This window comes from Kogia breviceps, chromosome 13 (genome assembly GCF_026419965.1).
Source record: "Kogia breviceps isolate mKogBre1 chromosome 13, mKogBre1 haplotype 1, whole genome shotgun sequence".
NCBI classification, from domain to species: domain Eukaryota; kingdom Metazoa; phylum Chordata; class Mammalia; order Artiodactyla; family Physeteridae; genus Kogia; species Kogia breviceps.
The window spans coordinates 89,889,967-89,909,832 of NC_081322.1; the positions used below are offsets into that span (position 1 = coordinate 89,889,967).

A 19,866-nucleotide genomic window follows, 5' to 3' on the forward strand; every position below is an offset into this window, starting at 1 on the left:
ACTGACACTTTATTTGGTCGGCGTTATTCGAGAGTGAACTGTTTCCTACAATCTGTTTTTCGAAATGATGGAAACTCACTCCCTTACGGGCTAATACTTTTAAAAACTATTTTAGATGGTTTGTAATATGTGAAACTGCTTTTTGCACTCTTAACCACATAACAGTTTAACCTTTTTGCACGTGTGTGATTCAGTGCCTTTGTTAGGAGAGTCAAATTTTGGACAATTATGTCATTTAGAGCCACTGAATTAGAGAGGGGTCTTCGTACCCACGTTCAATGGTTCCAGACTTCAATTACCTTAATCTTTTGTATTTGCTTCTCATGGTTTTTCTTCTTCCTCCCGCGTCTTGCTGTATTTTTCTTTAATAGATTTCAGATCTCATCTTGTGGGCTAAGACACATAATGGCTAAGTAGTTAGAGAGAGTGAAGAAAAGCTCAGGACAGAGAGAGAGGAATCAGGATAAAGAGACTAGGGAAAATATCAAAACTGAGATTTGCTGTCGTTGTTAGAAAGCCCTGCTACCCGCCCACCCGGGCTGGGAGCGAACGCAGAGGGGTCTCCGCCAGAGCAGCAACTTCGGAGGGCGGATGCTCTTCTCATATTTTCTCTGTCTCCTTGTCCTGGTCCTCTTGGTCCTGAACATTTTCCTCTCCTCTGATGCCGCCCCGTCGCCATCACCAACGTATCGTACTGTGTCTCATTCAAAGTCCGTGGGCTCTGCTCTCGCCGTCCCGCTGCCTTTACCACCCAACTTCTTGACAAATTGCACCTCCTGTTTCGACTTCCTCACTTCCCTTCACACTCCAAAAAGCTGACATTTGATTACCTGCCCCCCAACTAGTAAGGAAATAAAATTCACCAAACCTGACTCCCTAAAGAAGCTGCCCTGGCTGGTCACCCACGACTTCCTAAGCTGATAAACCTGCGAGCAGGCTCCCACCTCCACAGCCCCCCAGCAACCAAGCCCCCCTAAGGGCCCTGCCCTGCTCCTTCCCGAACTGCTTCCTGTATCTTCCTCCCTCTTCCTCATCCTCCTCCGTGCACCTCCTTTCTTGCATCTGCCCGTCGAGGCCGGGTCCGCCCAGGGGTTCATCCGGACTCTTCTCCTAACTCCACACTCAGCAGAAAAGCTGTCAACCCACGGATGCCCCAGCCGCTCAAGAGGCCGTGGCTCCGCCCACTGGCTTGTCTCTTTGCTCCTCTTCCCGCAAACTTGGGTTTGCTCGCGGTGCGACCGGAGCCAGCCTTTTGCCGTGCAGAACGCGGTGCGCTGGCAAAGGTGGGGACGTGGGGAGAGCTAAAGGCGCCGGGCAGAGCGACAGAGACCGGGAGCCGGGCGGGTGCTGGGCGGCTTCACACTTTTCAAGGAGCAAAGGGAGCCTGGGTAGCTTCCAGGCTTTTCTGTGGCCCTGAGCCTGGCCTCTGCCGGCGGGGGCTCCGGGATGGAGCCGTGCGGCTGCACCACTTTCCAGAGCAGCAGTGTCTTATCTCCCCGCCTGGAGGGCATCTTGCGGCGGATCAAAGCGACTCCCACCCAGACGGCTTCTGTTTCTGCTTCCGTATCTCGGGCATCACCCACCCCCGAGGGCCAGAGCTGGGGGCTCCATTTCTCCAAACTGGCTAGCAGGCCTGCACCAGCGAGGTCCTGGCCCAGAAGGTGGCTGCAAAGGGGTTAACGGAAGAGAGTTTTCTGGAGGGACTATTTATACAGATGTGGGCAGGGTTACGGGAACACAGAGGGAGGGGAAAAGTTGGAGGAGTCCTTTTCTGCGAACAGTCCAGCACGGGCATCGACAGAGGCAGAGAGTGGACCGTCTGCGCGCAGGAGCGAACACGCGCGGACACCGAGGGAGGGGGAAACAGCGGCGTTTGCACAGCGCCGGGACTCAGGGCCGGGGTCTGGCTGAGCCCAGGCTGCCTCTGTCGGCCGCGTCGGGCCTATTCTCTCCCAGACAGCATACGAAACCGCCGCCCTCGGGTAACAAACGCGGTAATCTTCACGCTCTGCGTTCGCGTCGCGTGTTCCCCAGCTACAGCCGTAAACACCGTAAATGTAAACAAGGCATTTGGAGGTGGAAATGTGTCTCAGACTGAAAAGGAAGCTCAGATCTTCTCCAACAAACTGCAAATCACATCCAAGGGCATATGTTCTGGGAGTGGGTCTTGAAAGAAAACTGTCCAGGAACACTTTATAAAGACATCGTTCAACGAAACTAAACACAAGCAGAGTTTGGTGGTTTGGATGCTTTCCTCAAACAGAAGTTACAATAAAATGTTTTGACAAAGAAATGTTAACTCACATGGTTTAATATTTCATGATTTCCTTGTGAAAGTTTTACGAGAAGCTCTGGTAAGAATTTCTCAACGTTGTAACCCTTGTGGGTGTAGTAGCGCGGCATAGGATCAATATCCAATACGGGCGGAGGCCCAGCAGGCACGGATGGGGCCACAGAAGTTAGAGGAGTCTGTCCGATCTAGTTAGGAACTAGAAACAGAAGAGATCGCCACAGTGTTTGTGAGGCTCTGGGCAGAATTTCCCACCGGGGACGCTCCGCAGTTAGTCCCAGGTCACACTGCGTCAAGCCTCAGCAACAGCTGGTACTTCTCGGTAAGAATGATTTCTCATTTTCCTTCTTATAATCTACTCGTAGCCTACTCTTCTATTTCCTGTAAACTACAATAAGAAAACACAACAAGACAGGATTAATGCGTGGCAGACATTCTTTGGTTGCATTTTATCGCTGAACTATTGTTTAAGCTATCATTGGGGCTTCCCTGGTGGCGCAGTGGTTGAAAGTCCGCCTGCCGATGCAGGGGACGCGGGTTCGTGCCCCGGTCCGGGAAGATCCCACGTGCCGCGGAGCGGCTGGGCCCGTGAGCCTTGGCCGCTGAGCCTGCGAATCCGGAGCCTGCGCTCCGCAACGGGAGAGGCCACAGCAGGGAGAGGCCCGCGTAATGCAAATAAATAAATAAATAAAATAATAATTAAAAAAATAAAAAATAAATTAAAAAATGGCCTGGTCTGAAGAGTCAAAGATTTAAGGGGAAACAGGGGTCCCTGCTTTGCCTTGCTTTCCAAAGCTGGGCTCAAACCCAGTAAGGATGCGCCCTGTCCCTGCTACAATTCTGATTCTCCTGCTGGTTCACTTTCTGTAATTCATGTTCTACATGTGAAAAATGCAGAATGGCAGTGCTAGGCTGTGAGGCCTGTTTAAAAGGATTGATGGTAATAGGTCTGTCATTGAAAAATCTACATACTCCGGGGGCTAGGTGGGAAATTCAGGAGTTTGTGGTAATAATGCCTTTTTGTATTAACGAATTGCTGTCTCCTGTGGCAGGATGCCGTCCAGCTGTCTGATAGAGTGACCTCAGGGATCAGGCCCACTTGCACTGGAATCCCGATGCTTCAGCTTAAGCTTTGTGACCCTGAGCGGGTTGGGTACGTCCGCCAGTGCTTATGAGTCTGTAAGAACTGGAAGAAGATTGTCCACAGTCAGGAGATGACTGTCCACAGGTCTCTTATGAGCAGACACACTGACAGCTTTTTTTTTTGTCCCCTTAAATCTTTGACTCTTCAGACCAGGTCATTTTTAAATTTACTTTTTATTTTTTTAATTATTATTTTATTTATTTATTTTTTTGCGTTACGCGGGCCTCTCACTGTCGTGGCCTCTTCTGCTGCGGAGCACGGGCTCCGGACGCGCAGGCGCAGCGGCCACGGCTCACGGGCCCAGCCGCTCCGCGGCACGTGGGATCTTCCCGGACCGGGGCACGAACCCGCGTCCCCTGCATCGGCAGGCGGACTCTCTACTGCGCCACAAGGGAAGCCCTTGACCAGGCCATTTTTAATGCTACATGGTGTGGCACCTGAATTTGGGCACTCCGTGCAATTTTTTTTCTTGTAAAGCCAATAATATTATATTTCTCAATAGTTTGGTAACCCAATTGAAAAAATTATTCTGTTCTAAAAACAGATTTTCTAAGTCATTATTATGTGTGCATTTCTGCAGGGATTTCTTACCAGAAAACACTTTTTAAAAAAATTGTATTTAAATTTAAAGATTATAATTCTTTTCTAGACACAGAGAAAGATTTTATACAATTGAAATGTATGGTTTATTCCCAGTATTGACTACTGCTTTACTTCTAAGACGTTTGTGCTATATGTGCCCATTAAAAGAGAAGCAGCGAAATTGCCAAAATTAAATGGTCTTAAAAAGGATCAGAAAGAAAAAAGTGGCCAGATTTTTGCCTAAGTCTAACTACTTCAAGAAGTGAAAACCACACAGGAAACCACTTTGACCAAGTGCATGACATTTACTGGATATATGACATGATTCGGGCTTCAGATAGGGCAGAAGCTTTTTTGCCAGCTTTATTGAAGTATAATTAACATACGATAAGATGCACATATTTAAAGAGTATAATTTTTTTAGTTTTCACATATGTACACACCCATGAAAATATCACCACAGTCAAGATACTGCCTTGTGATCCACTGTAATTCTCATTTTCTCCCCTCCCCAGATGTATGTGTTATAAATATTTTCTTCCAGACTTGAGTAGAATCTTGACATCTCATGAAACCTCAGAAATAAATGTTTCCAAATTAAAGCGTCTCAGATTAGCTGTGAAGTTTTACATTTTTAATTTGGATAGAAAAGCAAGATATGTTATACTCTATTTTTAACTAAAGCTTGCAATTTAATAATTATATCATACAAAATACATTAGCCTATTTTTAAGTTATATTTAATAATTTAGGAAGATTTTTTTCATTGACTAAGAATGCATTTTAGAAATATTAATTGTACAAACTTATCCTGCACCTTGATTTTTTTTTTCCTTTCAGCAAAATGAACTAAGGCGAGAATGTTTTAATCTATAAAATTAATTATAAATATTAGCACCTTATGAAGCACACTGGGCAGGGATAATTAAGTCTAATACTGTAATAGTAATGGTTACATTTTGACCATATTATAGGATTTGTATGGTAATTTTTTTCATTTTAAAACAAAGTTGTTCTACAGCAAGATGACCCTTGAAAACATGCTAAGTGGAGTGAAAGAAGCCTGTCACAAAAGACGACATATTGTATGATACCTTTTCAATGAAATGTCGAAAATGGGCATGAAAGTAGAAACAGAAAGATTAGTGGTGTACTAGGGTTGTGGGGTTAGGCAAAGTGAAGACTGACTGCCAATAGGTTTGGGGTGGAAGGATGTTCTGATATTAGCGGTGATGGTCGCACAGCTCTGTGAATATATACAAAAACCCACTGAACTACACACTTGTAAAGGTGAATTTTATGGTATTTGAATTATATTTCAATAAAGTATTTTTAAAACTTTGCTGAACTTCCTGAAAAATATCAATAAAGCCCATCTTCCACTCCAATCATTTGAGTCTCTTTGTATTCTCAACCAGATACTCAACGTTTCCCAGAATTCATGTCCTCCTTAGATGACTGATGCTAATAAATAAAGCTGAGACTCAGCTCTTTGAAAGGATTAGTGAAACAGATAAATCTCAGTACATAAATCTGAACTTTTAAAACATCCCCACCTCCACCCTCCACCCCAAAACAGAACTCCAGGCCTAAGTCAAATCCAAATGTTCAAAGAGGGGTAGGGAAGATCAAAGAAGAGAAAAAGGGGGACACTTCCAAGTCATTTTTATGAGACCAGCCTAAGTTTGATATCAAAATCTAAAAGGACATGATAAGAAACTAAAGTGATAGGCTAAACTTCCTCATGTGTATGGATCTAAAATTTATAAATAAAGTATTAGCAAATCAAATACAGCAAAGTATAAAAAGGATAACACATTACAAAATTTGGGGTTCATTCCTGGGAGTAGCATATTAACATTATTTTTTCTAAAAAGAAAAATTATGTAATCATAGACTTGACAAAGAAAAGCTATGTGAAATCATTTAATCCATTTATGATTTGAAAAGAAAATCTCTTAGCATCTAGGAATAAACTTATATTTCATTATTACAATAACAGATATTTTTTGAAGGTAGGAATAAAGTGAAACGTCACCATCATGGTAAAGAGAATTTTAAAACATATTTAAAATAGTGAAATTTTGAAACTTTTCCACCTGAGATTAGGAAGTAAACAAGAATGTTTGCTGTCACCAACACTATTCACCATTAAACTATCAGTTCTAGCCAGTGGAATAAAAATATAAATGTTGGAGAAGCAGTAACAAAGCTGCCATTATTTGCAGATATATGATTGTGCATGTAGAAAACAAAAATTATTAGAATGAATAAATGAACTTAGCAAAGTTGTTAAACACAAGTCCCTATTTCAAAAATCAAACATATTTCTATGTACAAGCAACAGAACAGCTGGAAAACAGCTGGAAACATATCATTTACAATACCATAAAAATATCAAATATTTAGGACTAAATCTAAAAAAAGATGAACAAGAACCACACAGAGAAAACTACACAACATTACTGCGAAAAAGTAAAGGTGATCTAATTAAATGAGGGGTATACCATGTACTTGGATTAGAAATGTTTTTATTATATCAGTTTTACTCAAATTAATCTATAAATTCAATGCCACTCCAGTAAAAATCTCAGCTGGATTTTTTTGTGGTAATTGACAGCTGATTCTACAATTTACTCGGGAACCCAAAGGCTCAAGAAGAGCCAAGATGGCTTCTAATAAAAAGAACACAGTGGAAGGACTTAGTCTACCAGATGTCAAAATTTATTATAAAATTTCAGTAACTGAGGCAGTTTTTAAAAATTGAAGTGTAGTTGATTTACAATGTCATGTTAGTTTCAGGTGGACAGCACAGTGATTCCGTTATATATGTGTGTGTGTGTGTGTGTGTGTGTGTATGTGGTCTTTTTCAGATTTAAGGCAGTTTTTTGTGTGTAACGATAGACACAAAGACCAAAGAAACACAATAACTAGTTCAGAAACAGACTCACACATATGCACACCTGATTTATGGCAAGGGTCGCAGCATGCACAACAGTAGAAGGATTTTTTTTTTTCAATAAATGGTGTAGTCAGCAGTTGCTGGATCTTTCAGAATGCATTATAATTATAAATATCCCCAAATATTGGATACCTGGTTTGCCAGTAGAAAACCCTGAGAATCTCATTTTGGACTAGAACACTTTCTCTGGGCTAATTACCACTGCCCTCCAAGAACAGCCGTGAATCTGATGTCTTCCTGGTCTCAACAAGGCAAGTATAGTGAAATCAGGTCCCATCCGACGAGACGTGGACACTTTCCTCCTCTTTTACTTCTGTAACTTAATATCTCTTTATTAGCTAAGACCATATATCTAGGTTTTTGAATTAATATTTTGTCTCCTGTCACCTCTCATTTTTATTTTTTCTTGACCATTTAGAAATGTGAAGGCACTCTTAGTCCACGGGTCACACACACAAATGGAAAAAGCAGAGGCTGAGTCTGGCCTCCAGGTTTGTAGTTTTGGCCAACTCCTGGCTTAAAATATTAACATTCGTTCACACTAGTCTGCAACCTACGTGACCTCAGAATAGGGGCTGCTTGTGAGGCTGTAGATTTGTGTAGAAAATTGTACAAGACTGAAAGTACTTAGAATGTACCATTTGAAGGCAGGAATTCACCCTGCCTTGCCACTCCTTATGATTGCCTTGCAACAAGTAAACCAAATTATTAAACTAAAGAAAATAATTTTTTGGCATTTGTCTTTGAATGGGCATCTCTTCATGAATTTACTATATATATATATATATATATATATATATATATTTTTTTTTTTTTTTTGCGGTACGCGGGCCTCTCACTGTTGTGGCCTCTCCCGTTGCGGAGCACAGGCTCCGGACGCGCAGGCCCAGCGGCCATGGCCCACGGACCCAGCCGCTCGGCGGCACGTGGGATCTTCGCGGACCGGGGCACGAACCCGTGTCCCCTGCATCGGCAGGCGGACTCTCAACCACTGCGCCACCAGGGAAGCCCCGAATTTACTATATTTTAACAAATAGTCTTTCGGTAGAGCATGACTCTTACTTGTAATTGGGTATATATCTGCTGGATATTTTGTTATATATATACTGTTAGCTACAGAGCCCTCTAGAAGCTTATTTTTTACTCTATTGCCAGTTTACTATATTTACAAATTGAAACTCAAACTGTAACCCTGTCTTCTTTATTTAATAACTGTGTGGGAAATTAATAAACTGTGTGCTTCTTGAAAAAACTCTTGTTATTAAACCAAAAGAGTCTGTTTCCGGAATCCCGGTGCAAATGAAAGGGCAGAATCATAGAAAATTCTCTCATAACTAGCTGCTGAGATTAATGTTTTAATAGATGCTAATGATATCTTAAGCTTCTCATGGGAATTACAACCATGAAATACTCAAACTACATAGTTCCTAATCCTAATACTGTTTAGTTAGTAATATATTCCTGACCGCGCTGAGGCTTCCTGCTAGCCTAGTGAAAAAGTCATGGTCTCGGGACGTATTAATATATAATTATTTTAAAGAATTTTGTATCTAAACAACAAATTGCTTCAATCTAATCTAAAGTGTGAGTTACTCTATATTTATTCATTTTGACTTTGATATTTAAGTAAGTGCATTAAACAAACAAAGAAAAAACTCTTGAAACCAAAAATTGTCATACTTTTCAAAATAGATACTCAGGTCAAAGGAAACTGGACACATTATATGAACAACTAAAATTTTTCAGTCTATGATTTTCATCTTTTCTGATAACTGGGGTTTTTTAAAATAAATTAATTGTATTTTTTTTTTGGCTGCATTGGGTCTTGGGTGCTGCACGTGAGCTTTCTCTAGTTGCAGCGAGCGGGGGCTACTCTTTGTTGTGGTGCACGGGTTTCTCATTGCGGTGGCTTCTCTTGCTGCAGAGCACGGGCTCTAAGCGCGTGGGCTTCAGGAGTTGTGGCACGTCAGCTCAGTAGTTGTGGCTCACAGGCTCTAGAGCGCAGGCTCAGTAGTTGTGGTGCACGGGCTTAGTTGCTCCACAGCATTTGGGATCTTCCTGGACCAGGGCTTGAACCTGCGTCCCCTGCATTGGCAGGTGATTCTTAACCACTGAGCAACCAGGGAAGCCCTGATAATTGTTTTTTTAAGTTGATTTTTCTTGTGAAAACTCAATCTAAAATTTATTTTTAAAAGATAATATTATTGTGTAATAATATAATCCAATTATTTACATAGTTATGTTCTGTCTTGGTAACTACCTTAAAAAATAAATATGTATCAATATCTGTGCCTTATTTTTTAAAAAATCAAACTGGTAAAAATATTGGGCAGAAAAATTTATCTGTGCAGTCTTGTAATTATTCTATACATCACAGAGAGATAAAAATAAAATCTTGTTCTCTGAAATTTCTTTAAGGTCAGTGCGTTTTCTATACCAAGAAGAGAAAACGACGTCAATGTAAAGGTTTCTCATTTAGGGAACACTGCATCTATATGATTGCAGGATTGTAGTTCACTCGTTTTTCACAATTCTGAAGTATCATGTCAATTATTTAGACAAGAAAACTGGGTTTCAGAAAGAGAATTGGGCATTGGTGGCCATCAGTAGCGTGACATTCAAAGAGGGGTCTGTGTGACTCTGAGCCTGTGGTCTCCATCACACTAGGTTGCGATTGCAAACAGAGGTATAGACCACCTGCACGGGTCCAGCCGGAGGAGGGACCTGCAGTTGTGGTCAGCAGGGAGCACTTCTGTGAGGGTGTGGGCCTGGGTCTGGAAGTCGATGGTACTGAAGACAGGCCACATTGTGCCCTAGTAATAACTGGCCCCAAATTTCAGTGCTTAACGCCCACTGCAGGGCCCAGTGACTCTGCAGGGTCAGCCAGGGCTGAGACCGGCTGATGGATTTTACGGCACCGTCACTCCTCCGTGGACTCAGCCACTGCAGCCAGGGAAGACGGGGCTGGGTAGTGACTCACTGGGTCCTCCACCCAGAAGAGACATACTTTGCGTCTACACCATTTCATTGACCAAAACAAGTCAAGTGGCCACAGCTGACATCACACGTGCAAGGTGACCTTCTGTGTGCTTAGGAGAGGGAAATCGAAACCAGTGCACGGAGCTAACGTCTGAGGGAGATGGTTAGGATTTCAACCGGTGGGTCTGAGCGGGGCATTCCCAGTGGAGGGAGGAGGATAGGCAAGGCTGGTAGGCAGCGGGCAGAGGCGTGTTCGTAAGATGGGAGGCAGACAACCTGCTTGGAACCCACATGTGGAAAAGTGGGAAACTGAGCTAAAAAAGTGAACTGGGCTGAGTCACCTTGGGTGCCAGGGTTTTTTTTAGGGTGAACAGAGACATGATCAGAGGAGTGTATTTTGGGAAGATGGGGACGGTTTGAACTGAGGAGAGGAAGCAGCAAAGAACCCAATCGGAGGGTATAGTCATAGAAAGAACTGCTGGGATGGGAAGCCCAGTAGGATATGGAAAATGAAAGAGGAGGAAGAGTCAGGGACACCACTAAGACCAGAGTGACATGCCCCTAAGCCAGGCCTTCAGAGGAGCCATGTGATGGGGAGGGGGGAAGGGGGGGAGGGGCTGGAAGCAAGACACCGTGAATCCTGCAGATGGAAAACAGCTGGAAAGGTGGCTCAGTAATTTGGGAGAGGAGACAGGAGCACTTGTTTTCCCTACACCTAGAAGTTTAAAATTTTACAGCATGTAACGTACCCAATTCAGTGTTGCAGTGAAAACAGTTGTAGCACATGGCCCAAACAAGAATACATTCAGATAATTTTAATTCTTTAATTCTATGGCTTGAAACCCTCCCAAGGCTTACTGCGACATTCTGAGCAAATAGAAGTTCTAATGCAGTGTCTTTTAATAATTAAAATATGCATAAAAAGTGAATATTTAATGATTTTTCTTTTTTTCCACATACATAAGCATGAATACTTCTGTACTGTTTTACTCCCATCCAAGTCTATTAAAAAAAAAAAAAAAAAGGGTTTTCTGGACTTTCCTTTTTCTCATGTACCTCTTTACCCCCTGCAGTGCCAATATTCAAATCGAAACCGAAGACATTTCTCTACCCATGGACACTTGGACACATGGACACGTGCTCACTTTAACTTCAACCTTGTCAGAGGCTCTGTTAGGTGGTTGTTCTGGTCATTGCCATCAAGAAGTTTACTTTTTGCTTGAGGAAACGGAGCCTCCGAGAGCTACAAGGGCCCCGTGCCCTGTCCTACAATTGGTGTAAGGGATGGATCTCACACTGGCGAATTTGACTCCTTCCCCAAAGCTGCTTTCTCATTCTAACACCTCTGATCACATGCATAAAATTGACTTCCGTGCTAGTTCAGTGATACGATGGAACCAGCCTCACCCAGGAGAAAGGAGAGGTGTGACCGCAGACGCGTGACATTGGAAAAGTCACAGTCTCAAGGTCAGAAAGGACCTAAACAGTCATCTGAGCCAGTGATTATCGGCCCTGAGTCTCAGAACCACTGAGGGAGTCTTCAGATATACAGACTTCTGGACTCGTTCCGCATCCTGGTTCCGTGTCTGGGATTGGGCTGAGGAAACACGTAGGTTTAAAAAGTCCTCTGAAATGTGAACACTGAGTTGATAGTTGGTATCTCTTATTGTTTGTTTTCGAGGTATAATAATAGTAGGGGAATATATATTTTAATAGTCTAGTCTTCTGAAGAGACATCTGAAACACTAATGAAACAACACAATGTCTGGTTTCTGTCTTAAAGTAATCCTGGGGTGAGGGAATTAAGAGGGCAGCAGGTCCATGAAGCAGGCCTGCGGTAACTGCCGGAGCTGGGTGACAAGTGGGGACGGAGGAGGGGTTTCTTATTATGCCTGCATGTATCACTGAGATGCTTCTATATGACAGAGGTTGCCTGTGTCTTGTACCGTGTGCGCTCACCTACATCCTTGTGCTATTGCTGAAGATCACGCACCCACGCACGCCGAAATATGGAAATGGTTCGACCAAAACAGGGCATTTAGAATATAGAGAAGTGAGCGAGTGGCTAGAAGGAACTGTTCTCAGAGACGGTTTGCTCCCCCCAAACCGGGGACTATTTTCTGGATCCACCCTTTGATATTACTCTTTTCCCTCTGTTTTCAGGCCATTCCCAGGTAACTTGTAACATTTCCACTTTGACCTTTTACCCTATAGTTTCCCTACTTTGTGTCCAGGTGTGGATTTAGTCTCTCTCATTCATCCTGCTCCATGTTTGAAAGCACTTTTAATCTGAAGACTCCTGTTTCTCACATTCTGGAAAATTCCCAGCTTTTATTGCTTTTATTATGCTTCTCTGCCATATTCCCTCTGTTCCCCTGGAATTCTGACGAGATGAGACTGACCTCTCCCGGACTATTGTTCTTGTCTCTTACAGACTCTTATTTTTTAAAATCTTTCTTTCCATTCTACTTTCCAGAGGTGTTTCTCAGCACTTTTCTTCCTTCTATTGCATTTTTTATGTCAACCCCTAAATGCATCATTTCTAGAATTTCTAATTGGTTCTTTTTTTTTTTTTTTTTTTTTTTTTGTGGTATGTGGGCCTCTCACTGTTGTGGCCTCTCCCATTGCGGAGCACAGACTCCGGATGCGCAGGCTCAGCGGCCACGGCTCACGGGCCCAGCCGCTCCGCGGCACGTGGGATCTTCCCGGACCGGGGCACGAACCCGCGTCCCCTGCATCGGCAGGCGGATTCTCAACCACTGCGCCACCAGGGAAGCCCCTAATTGGTTCTTTAAAAAGACATTCTTCTTTTATTTCTGTGAGTTCTTTATTTCACAATTTCTGATCCCTTTTTATGGATTTATTCCATCATATATTCCCTTAAGGTCCCTAAACATTTAAAGCTTTTTCTAGACTGTTCTATGACTTTTGTTTTGTCTGGAGTGAGTCCGTCTTTAGATTGCTGCTTCTGATGGTCCTTTAGCATTCGGTTTACACGTGGGTATTGGCATTTGGGGTTTGTCAGCTCATCCTAGGTGGGGGAACTCTCTCCCATGCTCTCTCTTGCTGTGCCCCTTTGCTCACCCCGGCCTCTGGCTAAAGAAGGCCTTGACCTGGTCCGCTGGTGGCCCTGCTCCTGGAGCGAGTCGTGTTACCTTGACCGGAGGCGTCCCAGATGCAGCCACCGCTGCAGGGCTCAGCTCAGCTCCAGGCCAGACGCTGTATCAAGGTTTTCTCTCCTCCTCGTGAGCACTTCGGTGCCCCCGACCCGACAGGAGCCCAGCTTCTGGCAGCACCCGCCTGGTTTGGGCCCCTGGGTTTGTCAGGATGGCTCCCCCCGCCCCTCTCACCACTGGGCACTGTCTCTGGACACCGATCCTCAGGGATGGTCACGTTGTTTCAAGAGCCCCCTAAACGTACATTGCCCCCTTCTTTTTCGGCTATCACTCGTGTATATTTAGAGCAGGTACATGTGTGTGGCACGGGGGCCTCAGAGCACAGACTTACAACACCGTCATGACAGGAGCCTCACCCAAGCTTTTCACTTCTCATGGAGTTACCGCAAACAGCAGCAGTACTTTCAAACATGGCGTAAGTGGCACTGCATTTCCAAAAGCAAACACCCGAAATGTGGTATCCTGGATTTCCAGAGATGCTGGTGGATGAAGATTCGGCTTGGGGGAAGTCTGGGGACGTCCCAGTCCTGGGTTTCCCACGGACAAGACACTTGTCAACGCTTTCTTCTCTGGTTTCTCTTATTTTTACTGCTGGTAAAGCATTTAATAGTACATGTTCCCTTCATTTGGTATGTTTTTATTTGTTTAAGTACAATTCAATGGGAGTTTGCATTTTAAAATGTTTCCAGGAAAAAATTATGTATATGCCATACCTCAGCATATATTATATATCACACAATTATATAAAATTTATATGCTTATATTTATATAAATAATATAATATATTACTTGTATATATATATATATAAAAATACCCATTTTCTAGCAAGAAAGGGCATGAGACACAGAGAATAGTTGATATATTTGTACCATTTGTCTTCTTAGGTCTATGAAGTTCCTGATCTTTTTCCTGATTCTTTCTATTTTCCGGAGTCTGTGAAAACTGGGCCGGGAGTCAGGTTTATTACATTTAGTTCATCTTAGAACCTGGTTTCCATAATGATGCCTACACTTTTTTGCTTTTGTTTTAACAGTGACAGCCAGTTGAGAGTCCTATAAAGGCTGCTCAGGAGCTCGAGACCTCAATTTCAGGAATGAGGGAGGCACTTTCCTCAACTAGCCCCAGTTTTGGGGACTACTGTCAAGAGAAAAGAGAAGGGCTGATGGAAAACTCCCAAGGCCTCCACGCTGAGGAAACTGCCCTTGTGAAGACCCCTCACTTGAGCAGCGGCCCACCGGGAGCCGCCAGCAGCTGTGGACGCTGTGTGCTAGGGGCCCCTCAGCACGCCATGCTCACCCAGTTGGGGTGACGTGTCTGACGCCCACTGCACGCAACGCTCTGTGCGACACTCAGTGCTGGGAGTGGAGACAGGGTCAAAAATCAAGAGATGGGTCCAGACACCAGGGGCTGCGGACAAAAACAAGGTTCGTGAAGCAGCTTTCCAACACACTGCAAGGGGAGTGAGCAATGTTCGTGGGCTGTAATTCTCCCTCTAACACACACACACACACATTTAACACAGGGGCGCTCGCAACACATATGGACACACACATGCAGACAGACACACATGCGCTATTTTCTTTGTATTCAGTGTCAACATCCCATTTAACTGTTTTAGATTTGGCTTTACCCCAGCATTATCTTAGGTTATAAAACGCTAGAGAACACATTTAACCACGGAAGTCTTTCTGCATTAGTGATATTTTTTAAACAAGTAAGATTAATTTCCTATTTTAAGGGCTTTTTTATATCTCTTCTTTCTCTGAAATCTTGTTTCCTGAGACTTCTATTAGGTAACCTAAAATTTAACTAAGTATCAGGAACACTGGAATATAATGAAGAAGAGTTTAAAGATACATTTCTCCATTTATCCAATAAAGTAGCACATACCCTACTTATTTCTTGAGACTGTATCCTCTCGAATTTCTTTTCTTTTTTTTTTTTTTTTTTGTTTGTTTGCGGTACGCGGGCCTCTCACTGTTGTGGCCTCTCTCGTTGCGGAGCACAAGCTCCGGACGCGCAGGCTCAGCGGCCGCGGCTCACGGGCCCAGCCGCTCCGCGGCACGTGGGATCCTCCCGGACCGGGGCACGAACCCGTGTCCCCTGCATCGGTAGGCAGACTCTCAACCACTGAGCCACCAGGGAAGCCCTCGAATTTCTTTTTTTTAAAAAAACTTAATTAGCCACACTGACCTTTTTAGTCATGGGTTAGGCAAAGGAAGAGTTTGGTTATTTAACTTTCTACATTAGCTAACTAAATTAACTTTCACTTGCTTAGGCTACTGAGGAAGGCAGTCTACCCTAGAAATTCTTCAATTTGAACCTTTATTATATCCCTTTACTTTAACTTTTGTTTAAAGACCATCCTCTGAATTGATATAGCTAATAAAAAGCTTATAAGGTGCTTTGTTCAATTACAGGATGAAATATTTTAAAATTTGGTTAATTTACTGAAATATGAAATCTATTGGCGGCTAGAAAATGACCTATAGGTCATTAAATATAGCTAACATAGCTAAATATTATTAATATATTTGTACCATTTTTTTCTTCTGAGATGGATTAAGCTCCTGATCTTTTCCCTGACATTTTCTATTTTCCAGAGCCTGTGAAAACTGCAGCAGGAATAAGTTTATTCCATTTGGTTGGTCTCAGAAGCTGGTTTTCATAAAGTTTCAAAAAAAATATTTTTAAATGTTCAAAGCTTAACCAGAATTTAAAATTTTTCATTATTTATTTGTTCTTATATATTTATCCCCATTACATGATACTGCAAGGTTTTAAGTAGGTTTAAGTTTTAGAGATATTTAGAACTATTTGTAGATCAGTGCTGATTTAAATAGGAGCTCTTAATAGTGTAGCTAAAAATAAAATAATACTTTAAAAAAGCAAACCAAAAGGTAAATATATACACTGCAAAATAAATTTTTTTAAATGGGTACTCAGATTAAAAAATCTGATTTAAACCCCACCCAATGAAGATTTGTTTACCTTCGGTCTGGTCTCTCACCCCACAACTTAGTTCCTCTGTCTACACGGCAGGTTTAATTAAAAAATCCCATGTGACTTGTTATACAGCATCTCTTGAATAGCACTTAACTATGATTTCTGAAATGTATCAGAACTCTGCAGTGCCATGAGAACAGAAGATGGATAGCACGTGTACTTACAAAATTAACATATGGCTCAGTATATTTCTTACAATTAGTAGAAGAATTTGTTAGCTTGAAGGTTTTCATGGCCTAAATATACAAGTTCTAAGAGTCTTCATGATTTAATAATCATATGTATTCTATGGGTCTCACCTTGCTTTTAAAACTTTGTCAAGAAACTAATGTTGGGGCTTCCCTGGTGGCGCAGTGGTTGAGAGTCCGCCTGCCGATGCAGGGGACGCGGGTTCGTGCCCCGGTCCGGGAAGATCCCACGTGCCGCGGGGCGGCTGGGCCTGTGAGCCGTGGCCGCTGAGCCTGCGCGTCCGGAGCCTGTGCTCCGCAGCGGGAGAGGCCGCAGCAGTGAGAGGCCCGCATACCGCAAAAAAAAAAAGCAACTACTGTTGGTTGGGACCTACTATGAATTGTATACTCATACACCATTCACACGTGATACCAATGGGGATTTTTAATGAGTCAGAAAACCAATAATAACTAACACTGATTTAGAGCCTTCTACATGTGCTGCATCAAACTGTAGGCATTTCATGCATGCTACACGTTTATTATAAAAACAACACTGCAGGAAGCCCACATTTATTTTCTAGCAATACTAAATTTTCTACACGTACTTACTACTTCTGACACCAGCAAACTAACTGCCGGCTTTGCAAACCAGTTCTTTGCTCTAAGAGCGAAGTCATTCTTGCTAATAGCATAAAAGTTCTTACTGTTACAACTCGGCTGACACTATCGCTGATGACCCGCATGGCATGTGTGGAGCCCAGCCGGCCAGTTCTGAGCTGCACGGACACGGTGGTGCTCTCCACAACGCACAAACAAAATCCCAAAGCAAAAAACAACTTGAGTCTATAAAGAAGCGCAGGAACTAAAAAGCACAAAGGAACAGAATGTCAGAACACGGATGTGTCGTTTATACACATATGCTTTTCCGCAAGTCACCACATTTTAATTTTGAGAAAGGAGGCTAGAGATCTATTGAAGAATTCATTCCCCCGTGGCACTGGTTCAACCCCGCAGGCTTCTCTGCTGAAAAGCCTCCTTATGAAGCTCAACTGTACTAGTGCCGCAGAAAAGAGAGCTGAAGACAGAACCCAGCAGGGATGGTAGAATTCTCGTCTTTCCCAGAAGAGAAGAAATCCAATTGGTGGAGGGAAAAATCATCTCACACTGGAAAAGACAATGACAAAAATAAAGAGGCTTTGTCAAATGCAGCTCACTGTTTTCATCACGTAGCTGTGGTATTTCAGAGATGAAGGTTTTTGTTGCACCACATCACAGATAACACAGGAGATTGACTTCACCTGGCCCGGCACGGGGGAAATGTCTGCTGGCAGGCGTACTGCGGGCAAATTTTTTTTTTTTTTTTTTTTTTTGGTGGGGGGCGTGGGGGAGGAGAGGCAATTAAAGAGAAAACACCTAATGAAATAAATACTCCTAAAATGGATGAAACTTGCTGCTGAAATGAATGTTAGGTCTGCAGAGGCACCGGGACACTCGGAGGCTCTAGTGCTGTGGAAAGGCACCATCTCTCTGCGCCCGGGGACACCTCGAGGGACCCCGTCACCTACGGCTGCAACCTGGTGCTGCGAGAAGGCGTGTTTTCTGATCCACACGCGTGGGGCCAACACCGACGCGGGGGCCCAGCCCCGGGGCGGGGAGACCCGCAGAGCCACTACAGACGCGCCCCCCCTCGGGAGGAAGGCCCAGCAGACGGGAGTCACCCCGGAGCCCGCATGGGAACGGGGCGCTGCGGGGTCCCGTGCGATCAGCGCCCGGAGGGGCTCCGTGAGTCCCAGCCCTGCGGCCTCCACGGCCCAGCCGAACCTGGCCCGCTCCTCTGACCAGGCAGCGCCCGTCCGAACTCCGCCCACTAGCTGGATCCGATACCGCCCGTCCCCACATGGTACCATACGAACCCAGCCCGCCCGTCTGAACCCACCGTCCGAACCTGGCCCACCAGTCGGACCGGTACCGCCCATCCGAACCCCGCCCACCGGTCGGACCTGGTGCCGCGCGTCTGAACCCGGTACCGTCTGACCCGGTACCGCCCGCTCGAACCTGATACGGTCCGAACCTGGCTCACCAGTCGGACCCGGTACCGAGCGTCGGAACGCAGCCCCGCCCGGCGGCCGGCGCGGCGCGCAGGCGGGCGCAGCATCACCTAGCGGAGGCCGGAGGTGCGGGCGCGGGCGCGCGGGGCGCGGGGGCGCGCACGGCGGGCGGGGCGGCGCGTGCGGGCGGGCGCTCTGGGCGCACACCGGCCGGCGGGCTGACGCGGGGCGGGCAGGCGGCTGAGGCGGGGAGCGGGGCCGGCGGAGGCGGTTGAGGAGCTCGCGGAGCCCGAGAGCTCGAGAGCTGAGGCGGCCGGAGGCGGCCGCGGAGCCGGGAGCGCCGGACCGGGCGCGCGGAGCCGGGAGCGCGGGGCGCCGGCCGGCGGGGCCGAGGCGACCGAGCCCCGAGCCGGGCCCGCAGACCTAGGCGCGTGGCCCCCCGCCCGACCCCGACCCGGCCCCGACCCCGCGGCGGCCCGGGCGGGCGGGCGGGCGAGCGCGGCCGGAGGATGTCGGCGGGCGGCCGCGACGAGGAGCGGCGGAAGCTGGCCGACATCATCCAGCACTGGAACGCCAACCGGCTGGACCTGTTCGAGATCAGCCAGCCCACCGAGGTACGCGGCCGGCCGGGGTCCCCCCCTCCCCGGCGACGCCCTTCCGCCCCCCCGGATCCCCTCCCGCGCCGGCCGCGACCCCGGACCCGGGGTGGCCGCGCCGGCGCGGGCGGAGCGCGGTCACCTGTGCCCCGGCGGGGGGCGGGGGAGGCGGGCGTGGCGGGGACGTCGTTCGCGGGTCTCCCCGCCCGCAGCCGGGGTCGCGGCGCTCGGCCCGGGCCCGCGGACCTTTGTCACCGGGACGCGCGAGCATGTGACCGCGGTGGGTTTGGAACTCGGGGGTTGGCGGCCGGGAGCGTAAAGTAAATATCGGGATAGTTGTTCCAATTGTGCAGCTCTGCTGATAACGCGGCCCGGAATTGAACTCCCGTGGAAAGAAGGTTTCCTCCCATTCGCTGCCTGCGCTCAGGTGGACGGGAGGGCGCCCCTCCCCGCGCCGGCCGTGCGCGCGTCCGCGGTGACCCAGGCTGGAGGGGGGAGGGGGAGGGGACCTGGGCTGGGGGAGGGGGCCCGGACCGTGGGGGGGGGGACGGTCGAGGGAGGGGGTGGGGCAGAGGACTTGGGCTGGGGGAGGGGGCGCGGACGGTGTGGGGGGGGACGATCGAGGGAGGGGTCTGGGCTGGGGGAGGGGGTCCCGGACGGGGGGGGGAGATCGAGGGAGGGGAGGGGGAGGGGGAGGGGGAGGGGCTGGGCGGGGGTGGTGGTGGCTGGTCCTGGGCGTGCTCCTGGAGAAGGAGGAAATCTCTCTTGCTCTCGGCCTGGGACAATGGTAGTTGTTTATAGCAAAGCTGCTGAAAGAGTTCCCAACAGTTAAAAAAAAACAACAAAAAAATAGGTTTCGTCCCCATCCTCCGGTCTGGGAGAGGTGGGGGATGGGAGTGGAGGTGAGGGTCA

General features: G+C 46.3%; 1 protein-coding gene and 1 long non-coding RNA gene across 13 annotated transcripts in view; one reads left to right on the top strand and one right to left on the bottom strand.

Moving 5' to 3' along the window:
- Positions 1-17,197: 17,197 nt before the first annotated feature.
- On the bottom strand, positions 17,198-18,468 carry LOC136792399 (uncharacterized). The gene is made up of 2 exons (XR_010836132.1): positions 18,311-18,468; positions 17,198-17,474 (listed from the first exon to the last, which is right to left on the bottom strand). It is a non-coding gene; the product is annotated as an uncharacterized lncRNA (long non-coding RNA).
- A 370-nt stretch (positions 18,469-18,838) lies between these two features.
- AFDN (afadin, adherens junction formation factor) overlaps positions 18,839-19,866 on the top strand; it is a 135,974-nt gene continuing 134,946 nt past the window's right edge. For all 12 annotated transcript variants that reach the window (XM_067011143.1, XM_059082995.2, XM_067011144.1 and 9 more), the window contains exon 1: positions 18,839-18,972. In XM_067011143.1, coding sequence (XP_066867244.1) covers positions 18,868-18,972 — 105 coding nt within the window. In that variant the 5' untranslated portion in view covers positions 18,839-18,867. The remainder of the gene's footprint in view (positions 18,973-19,866) is intronic.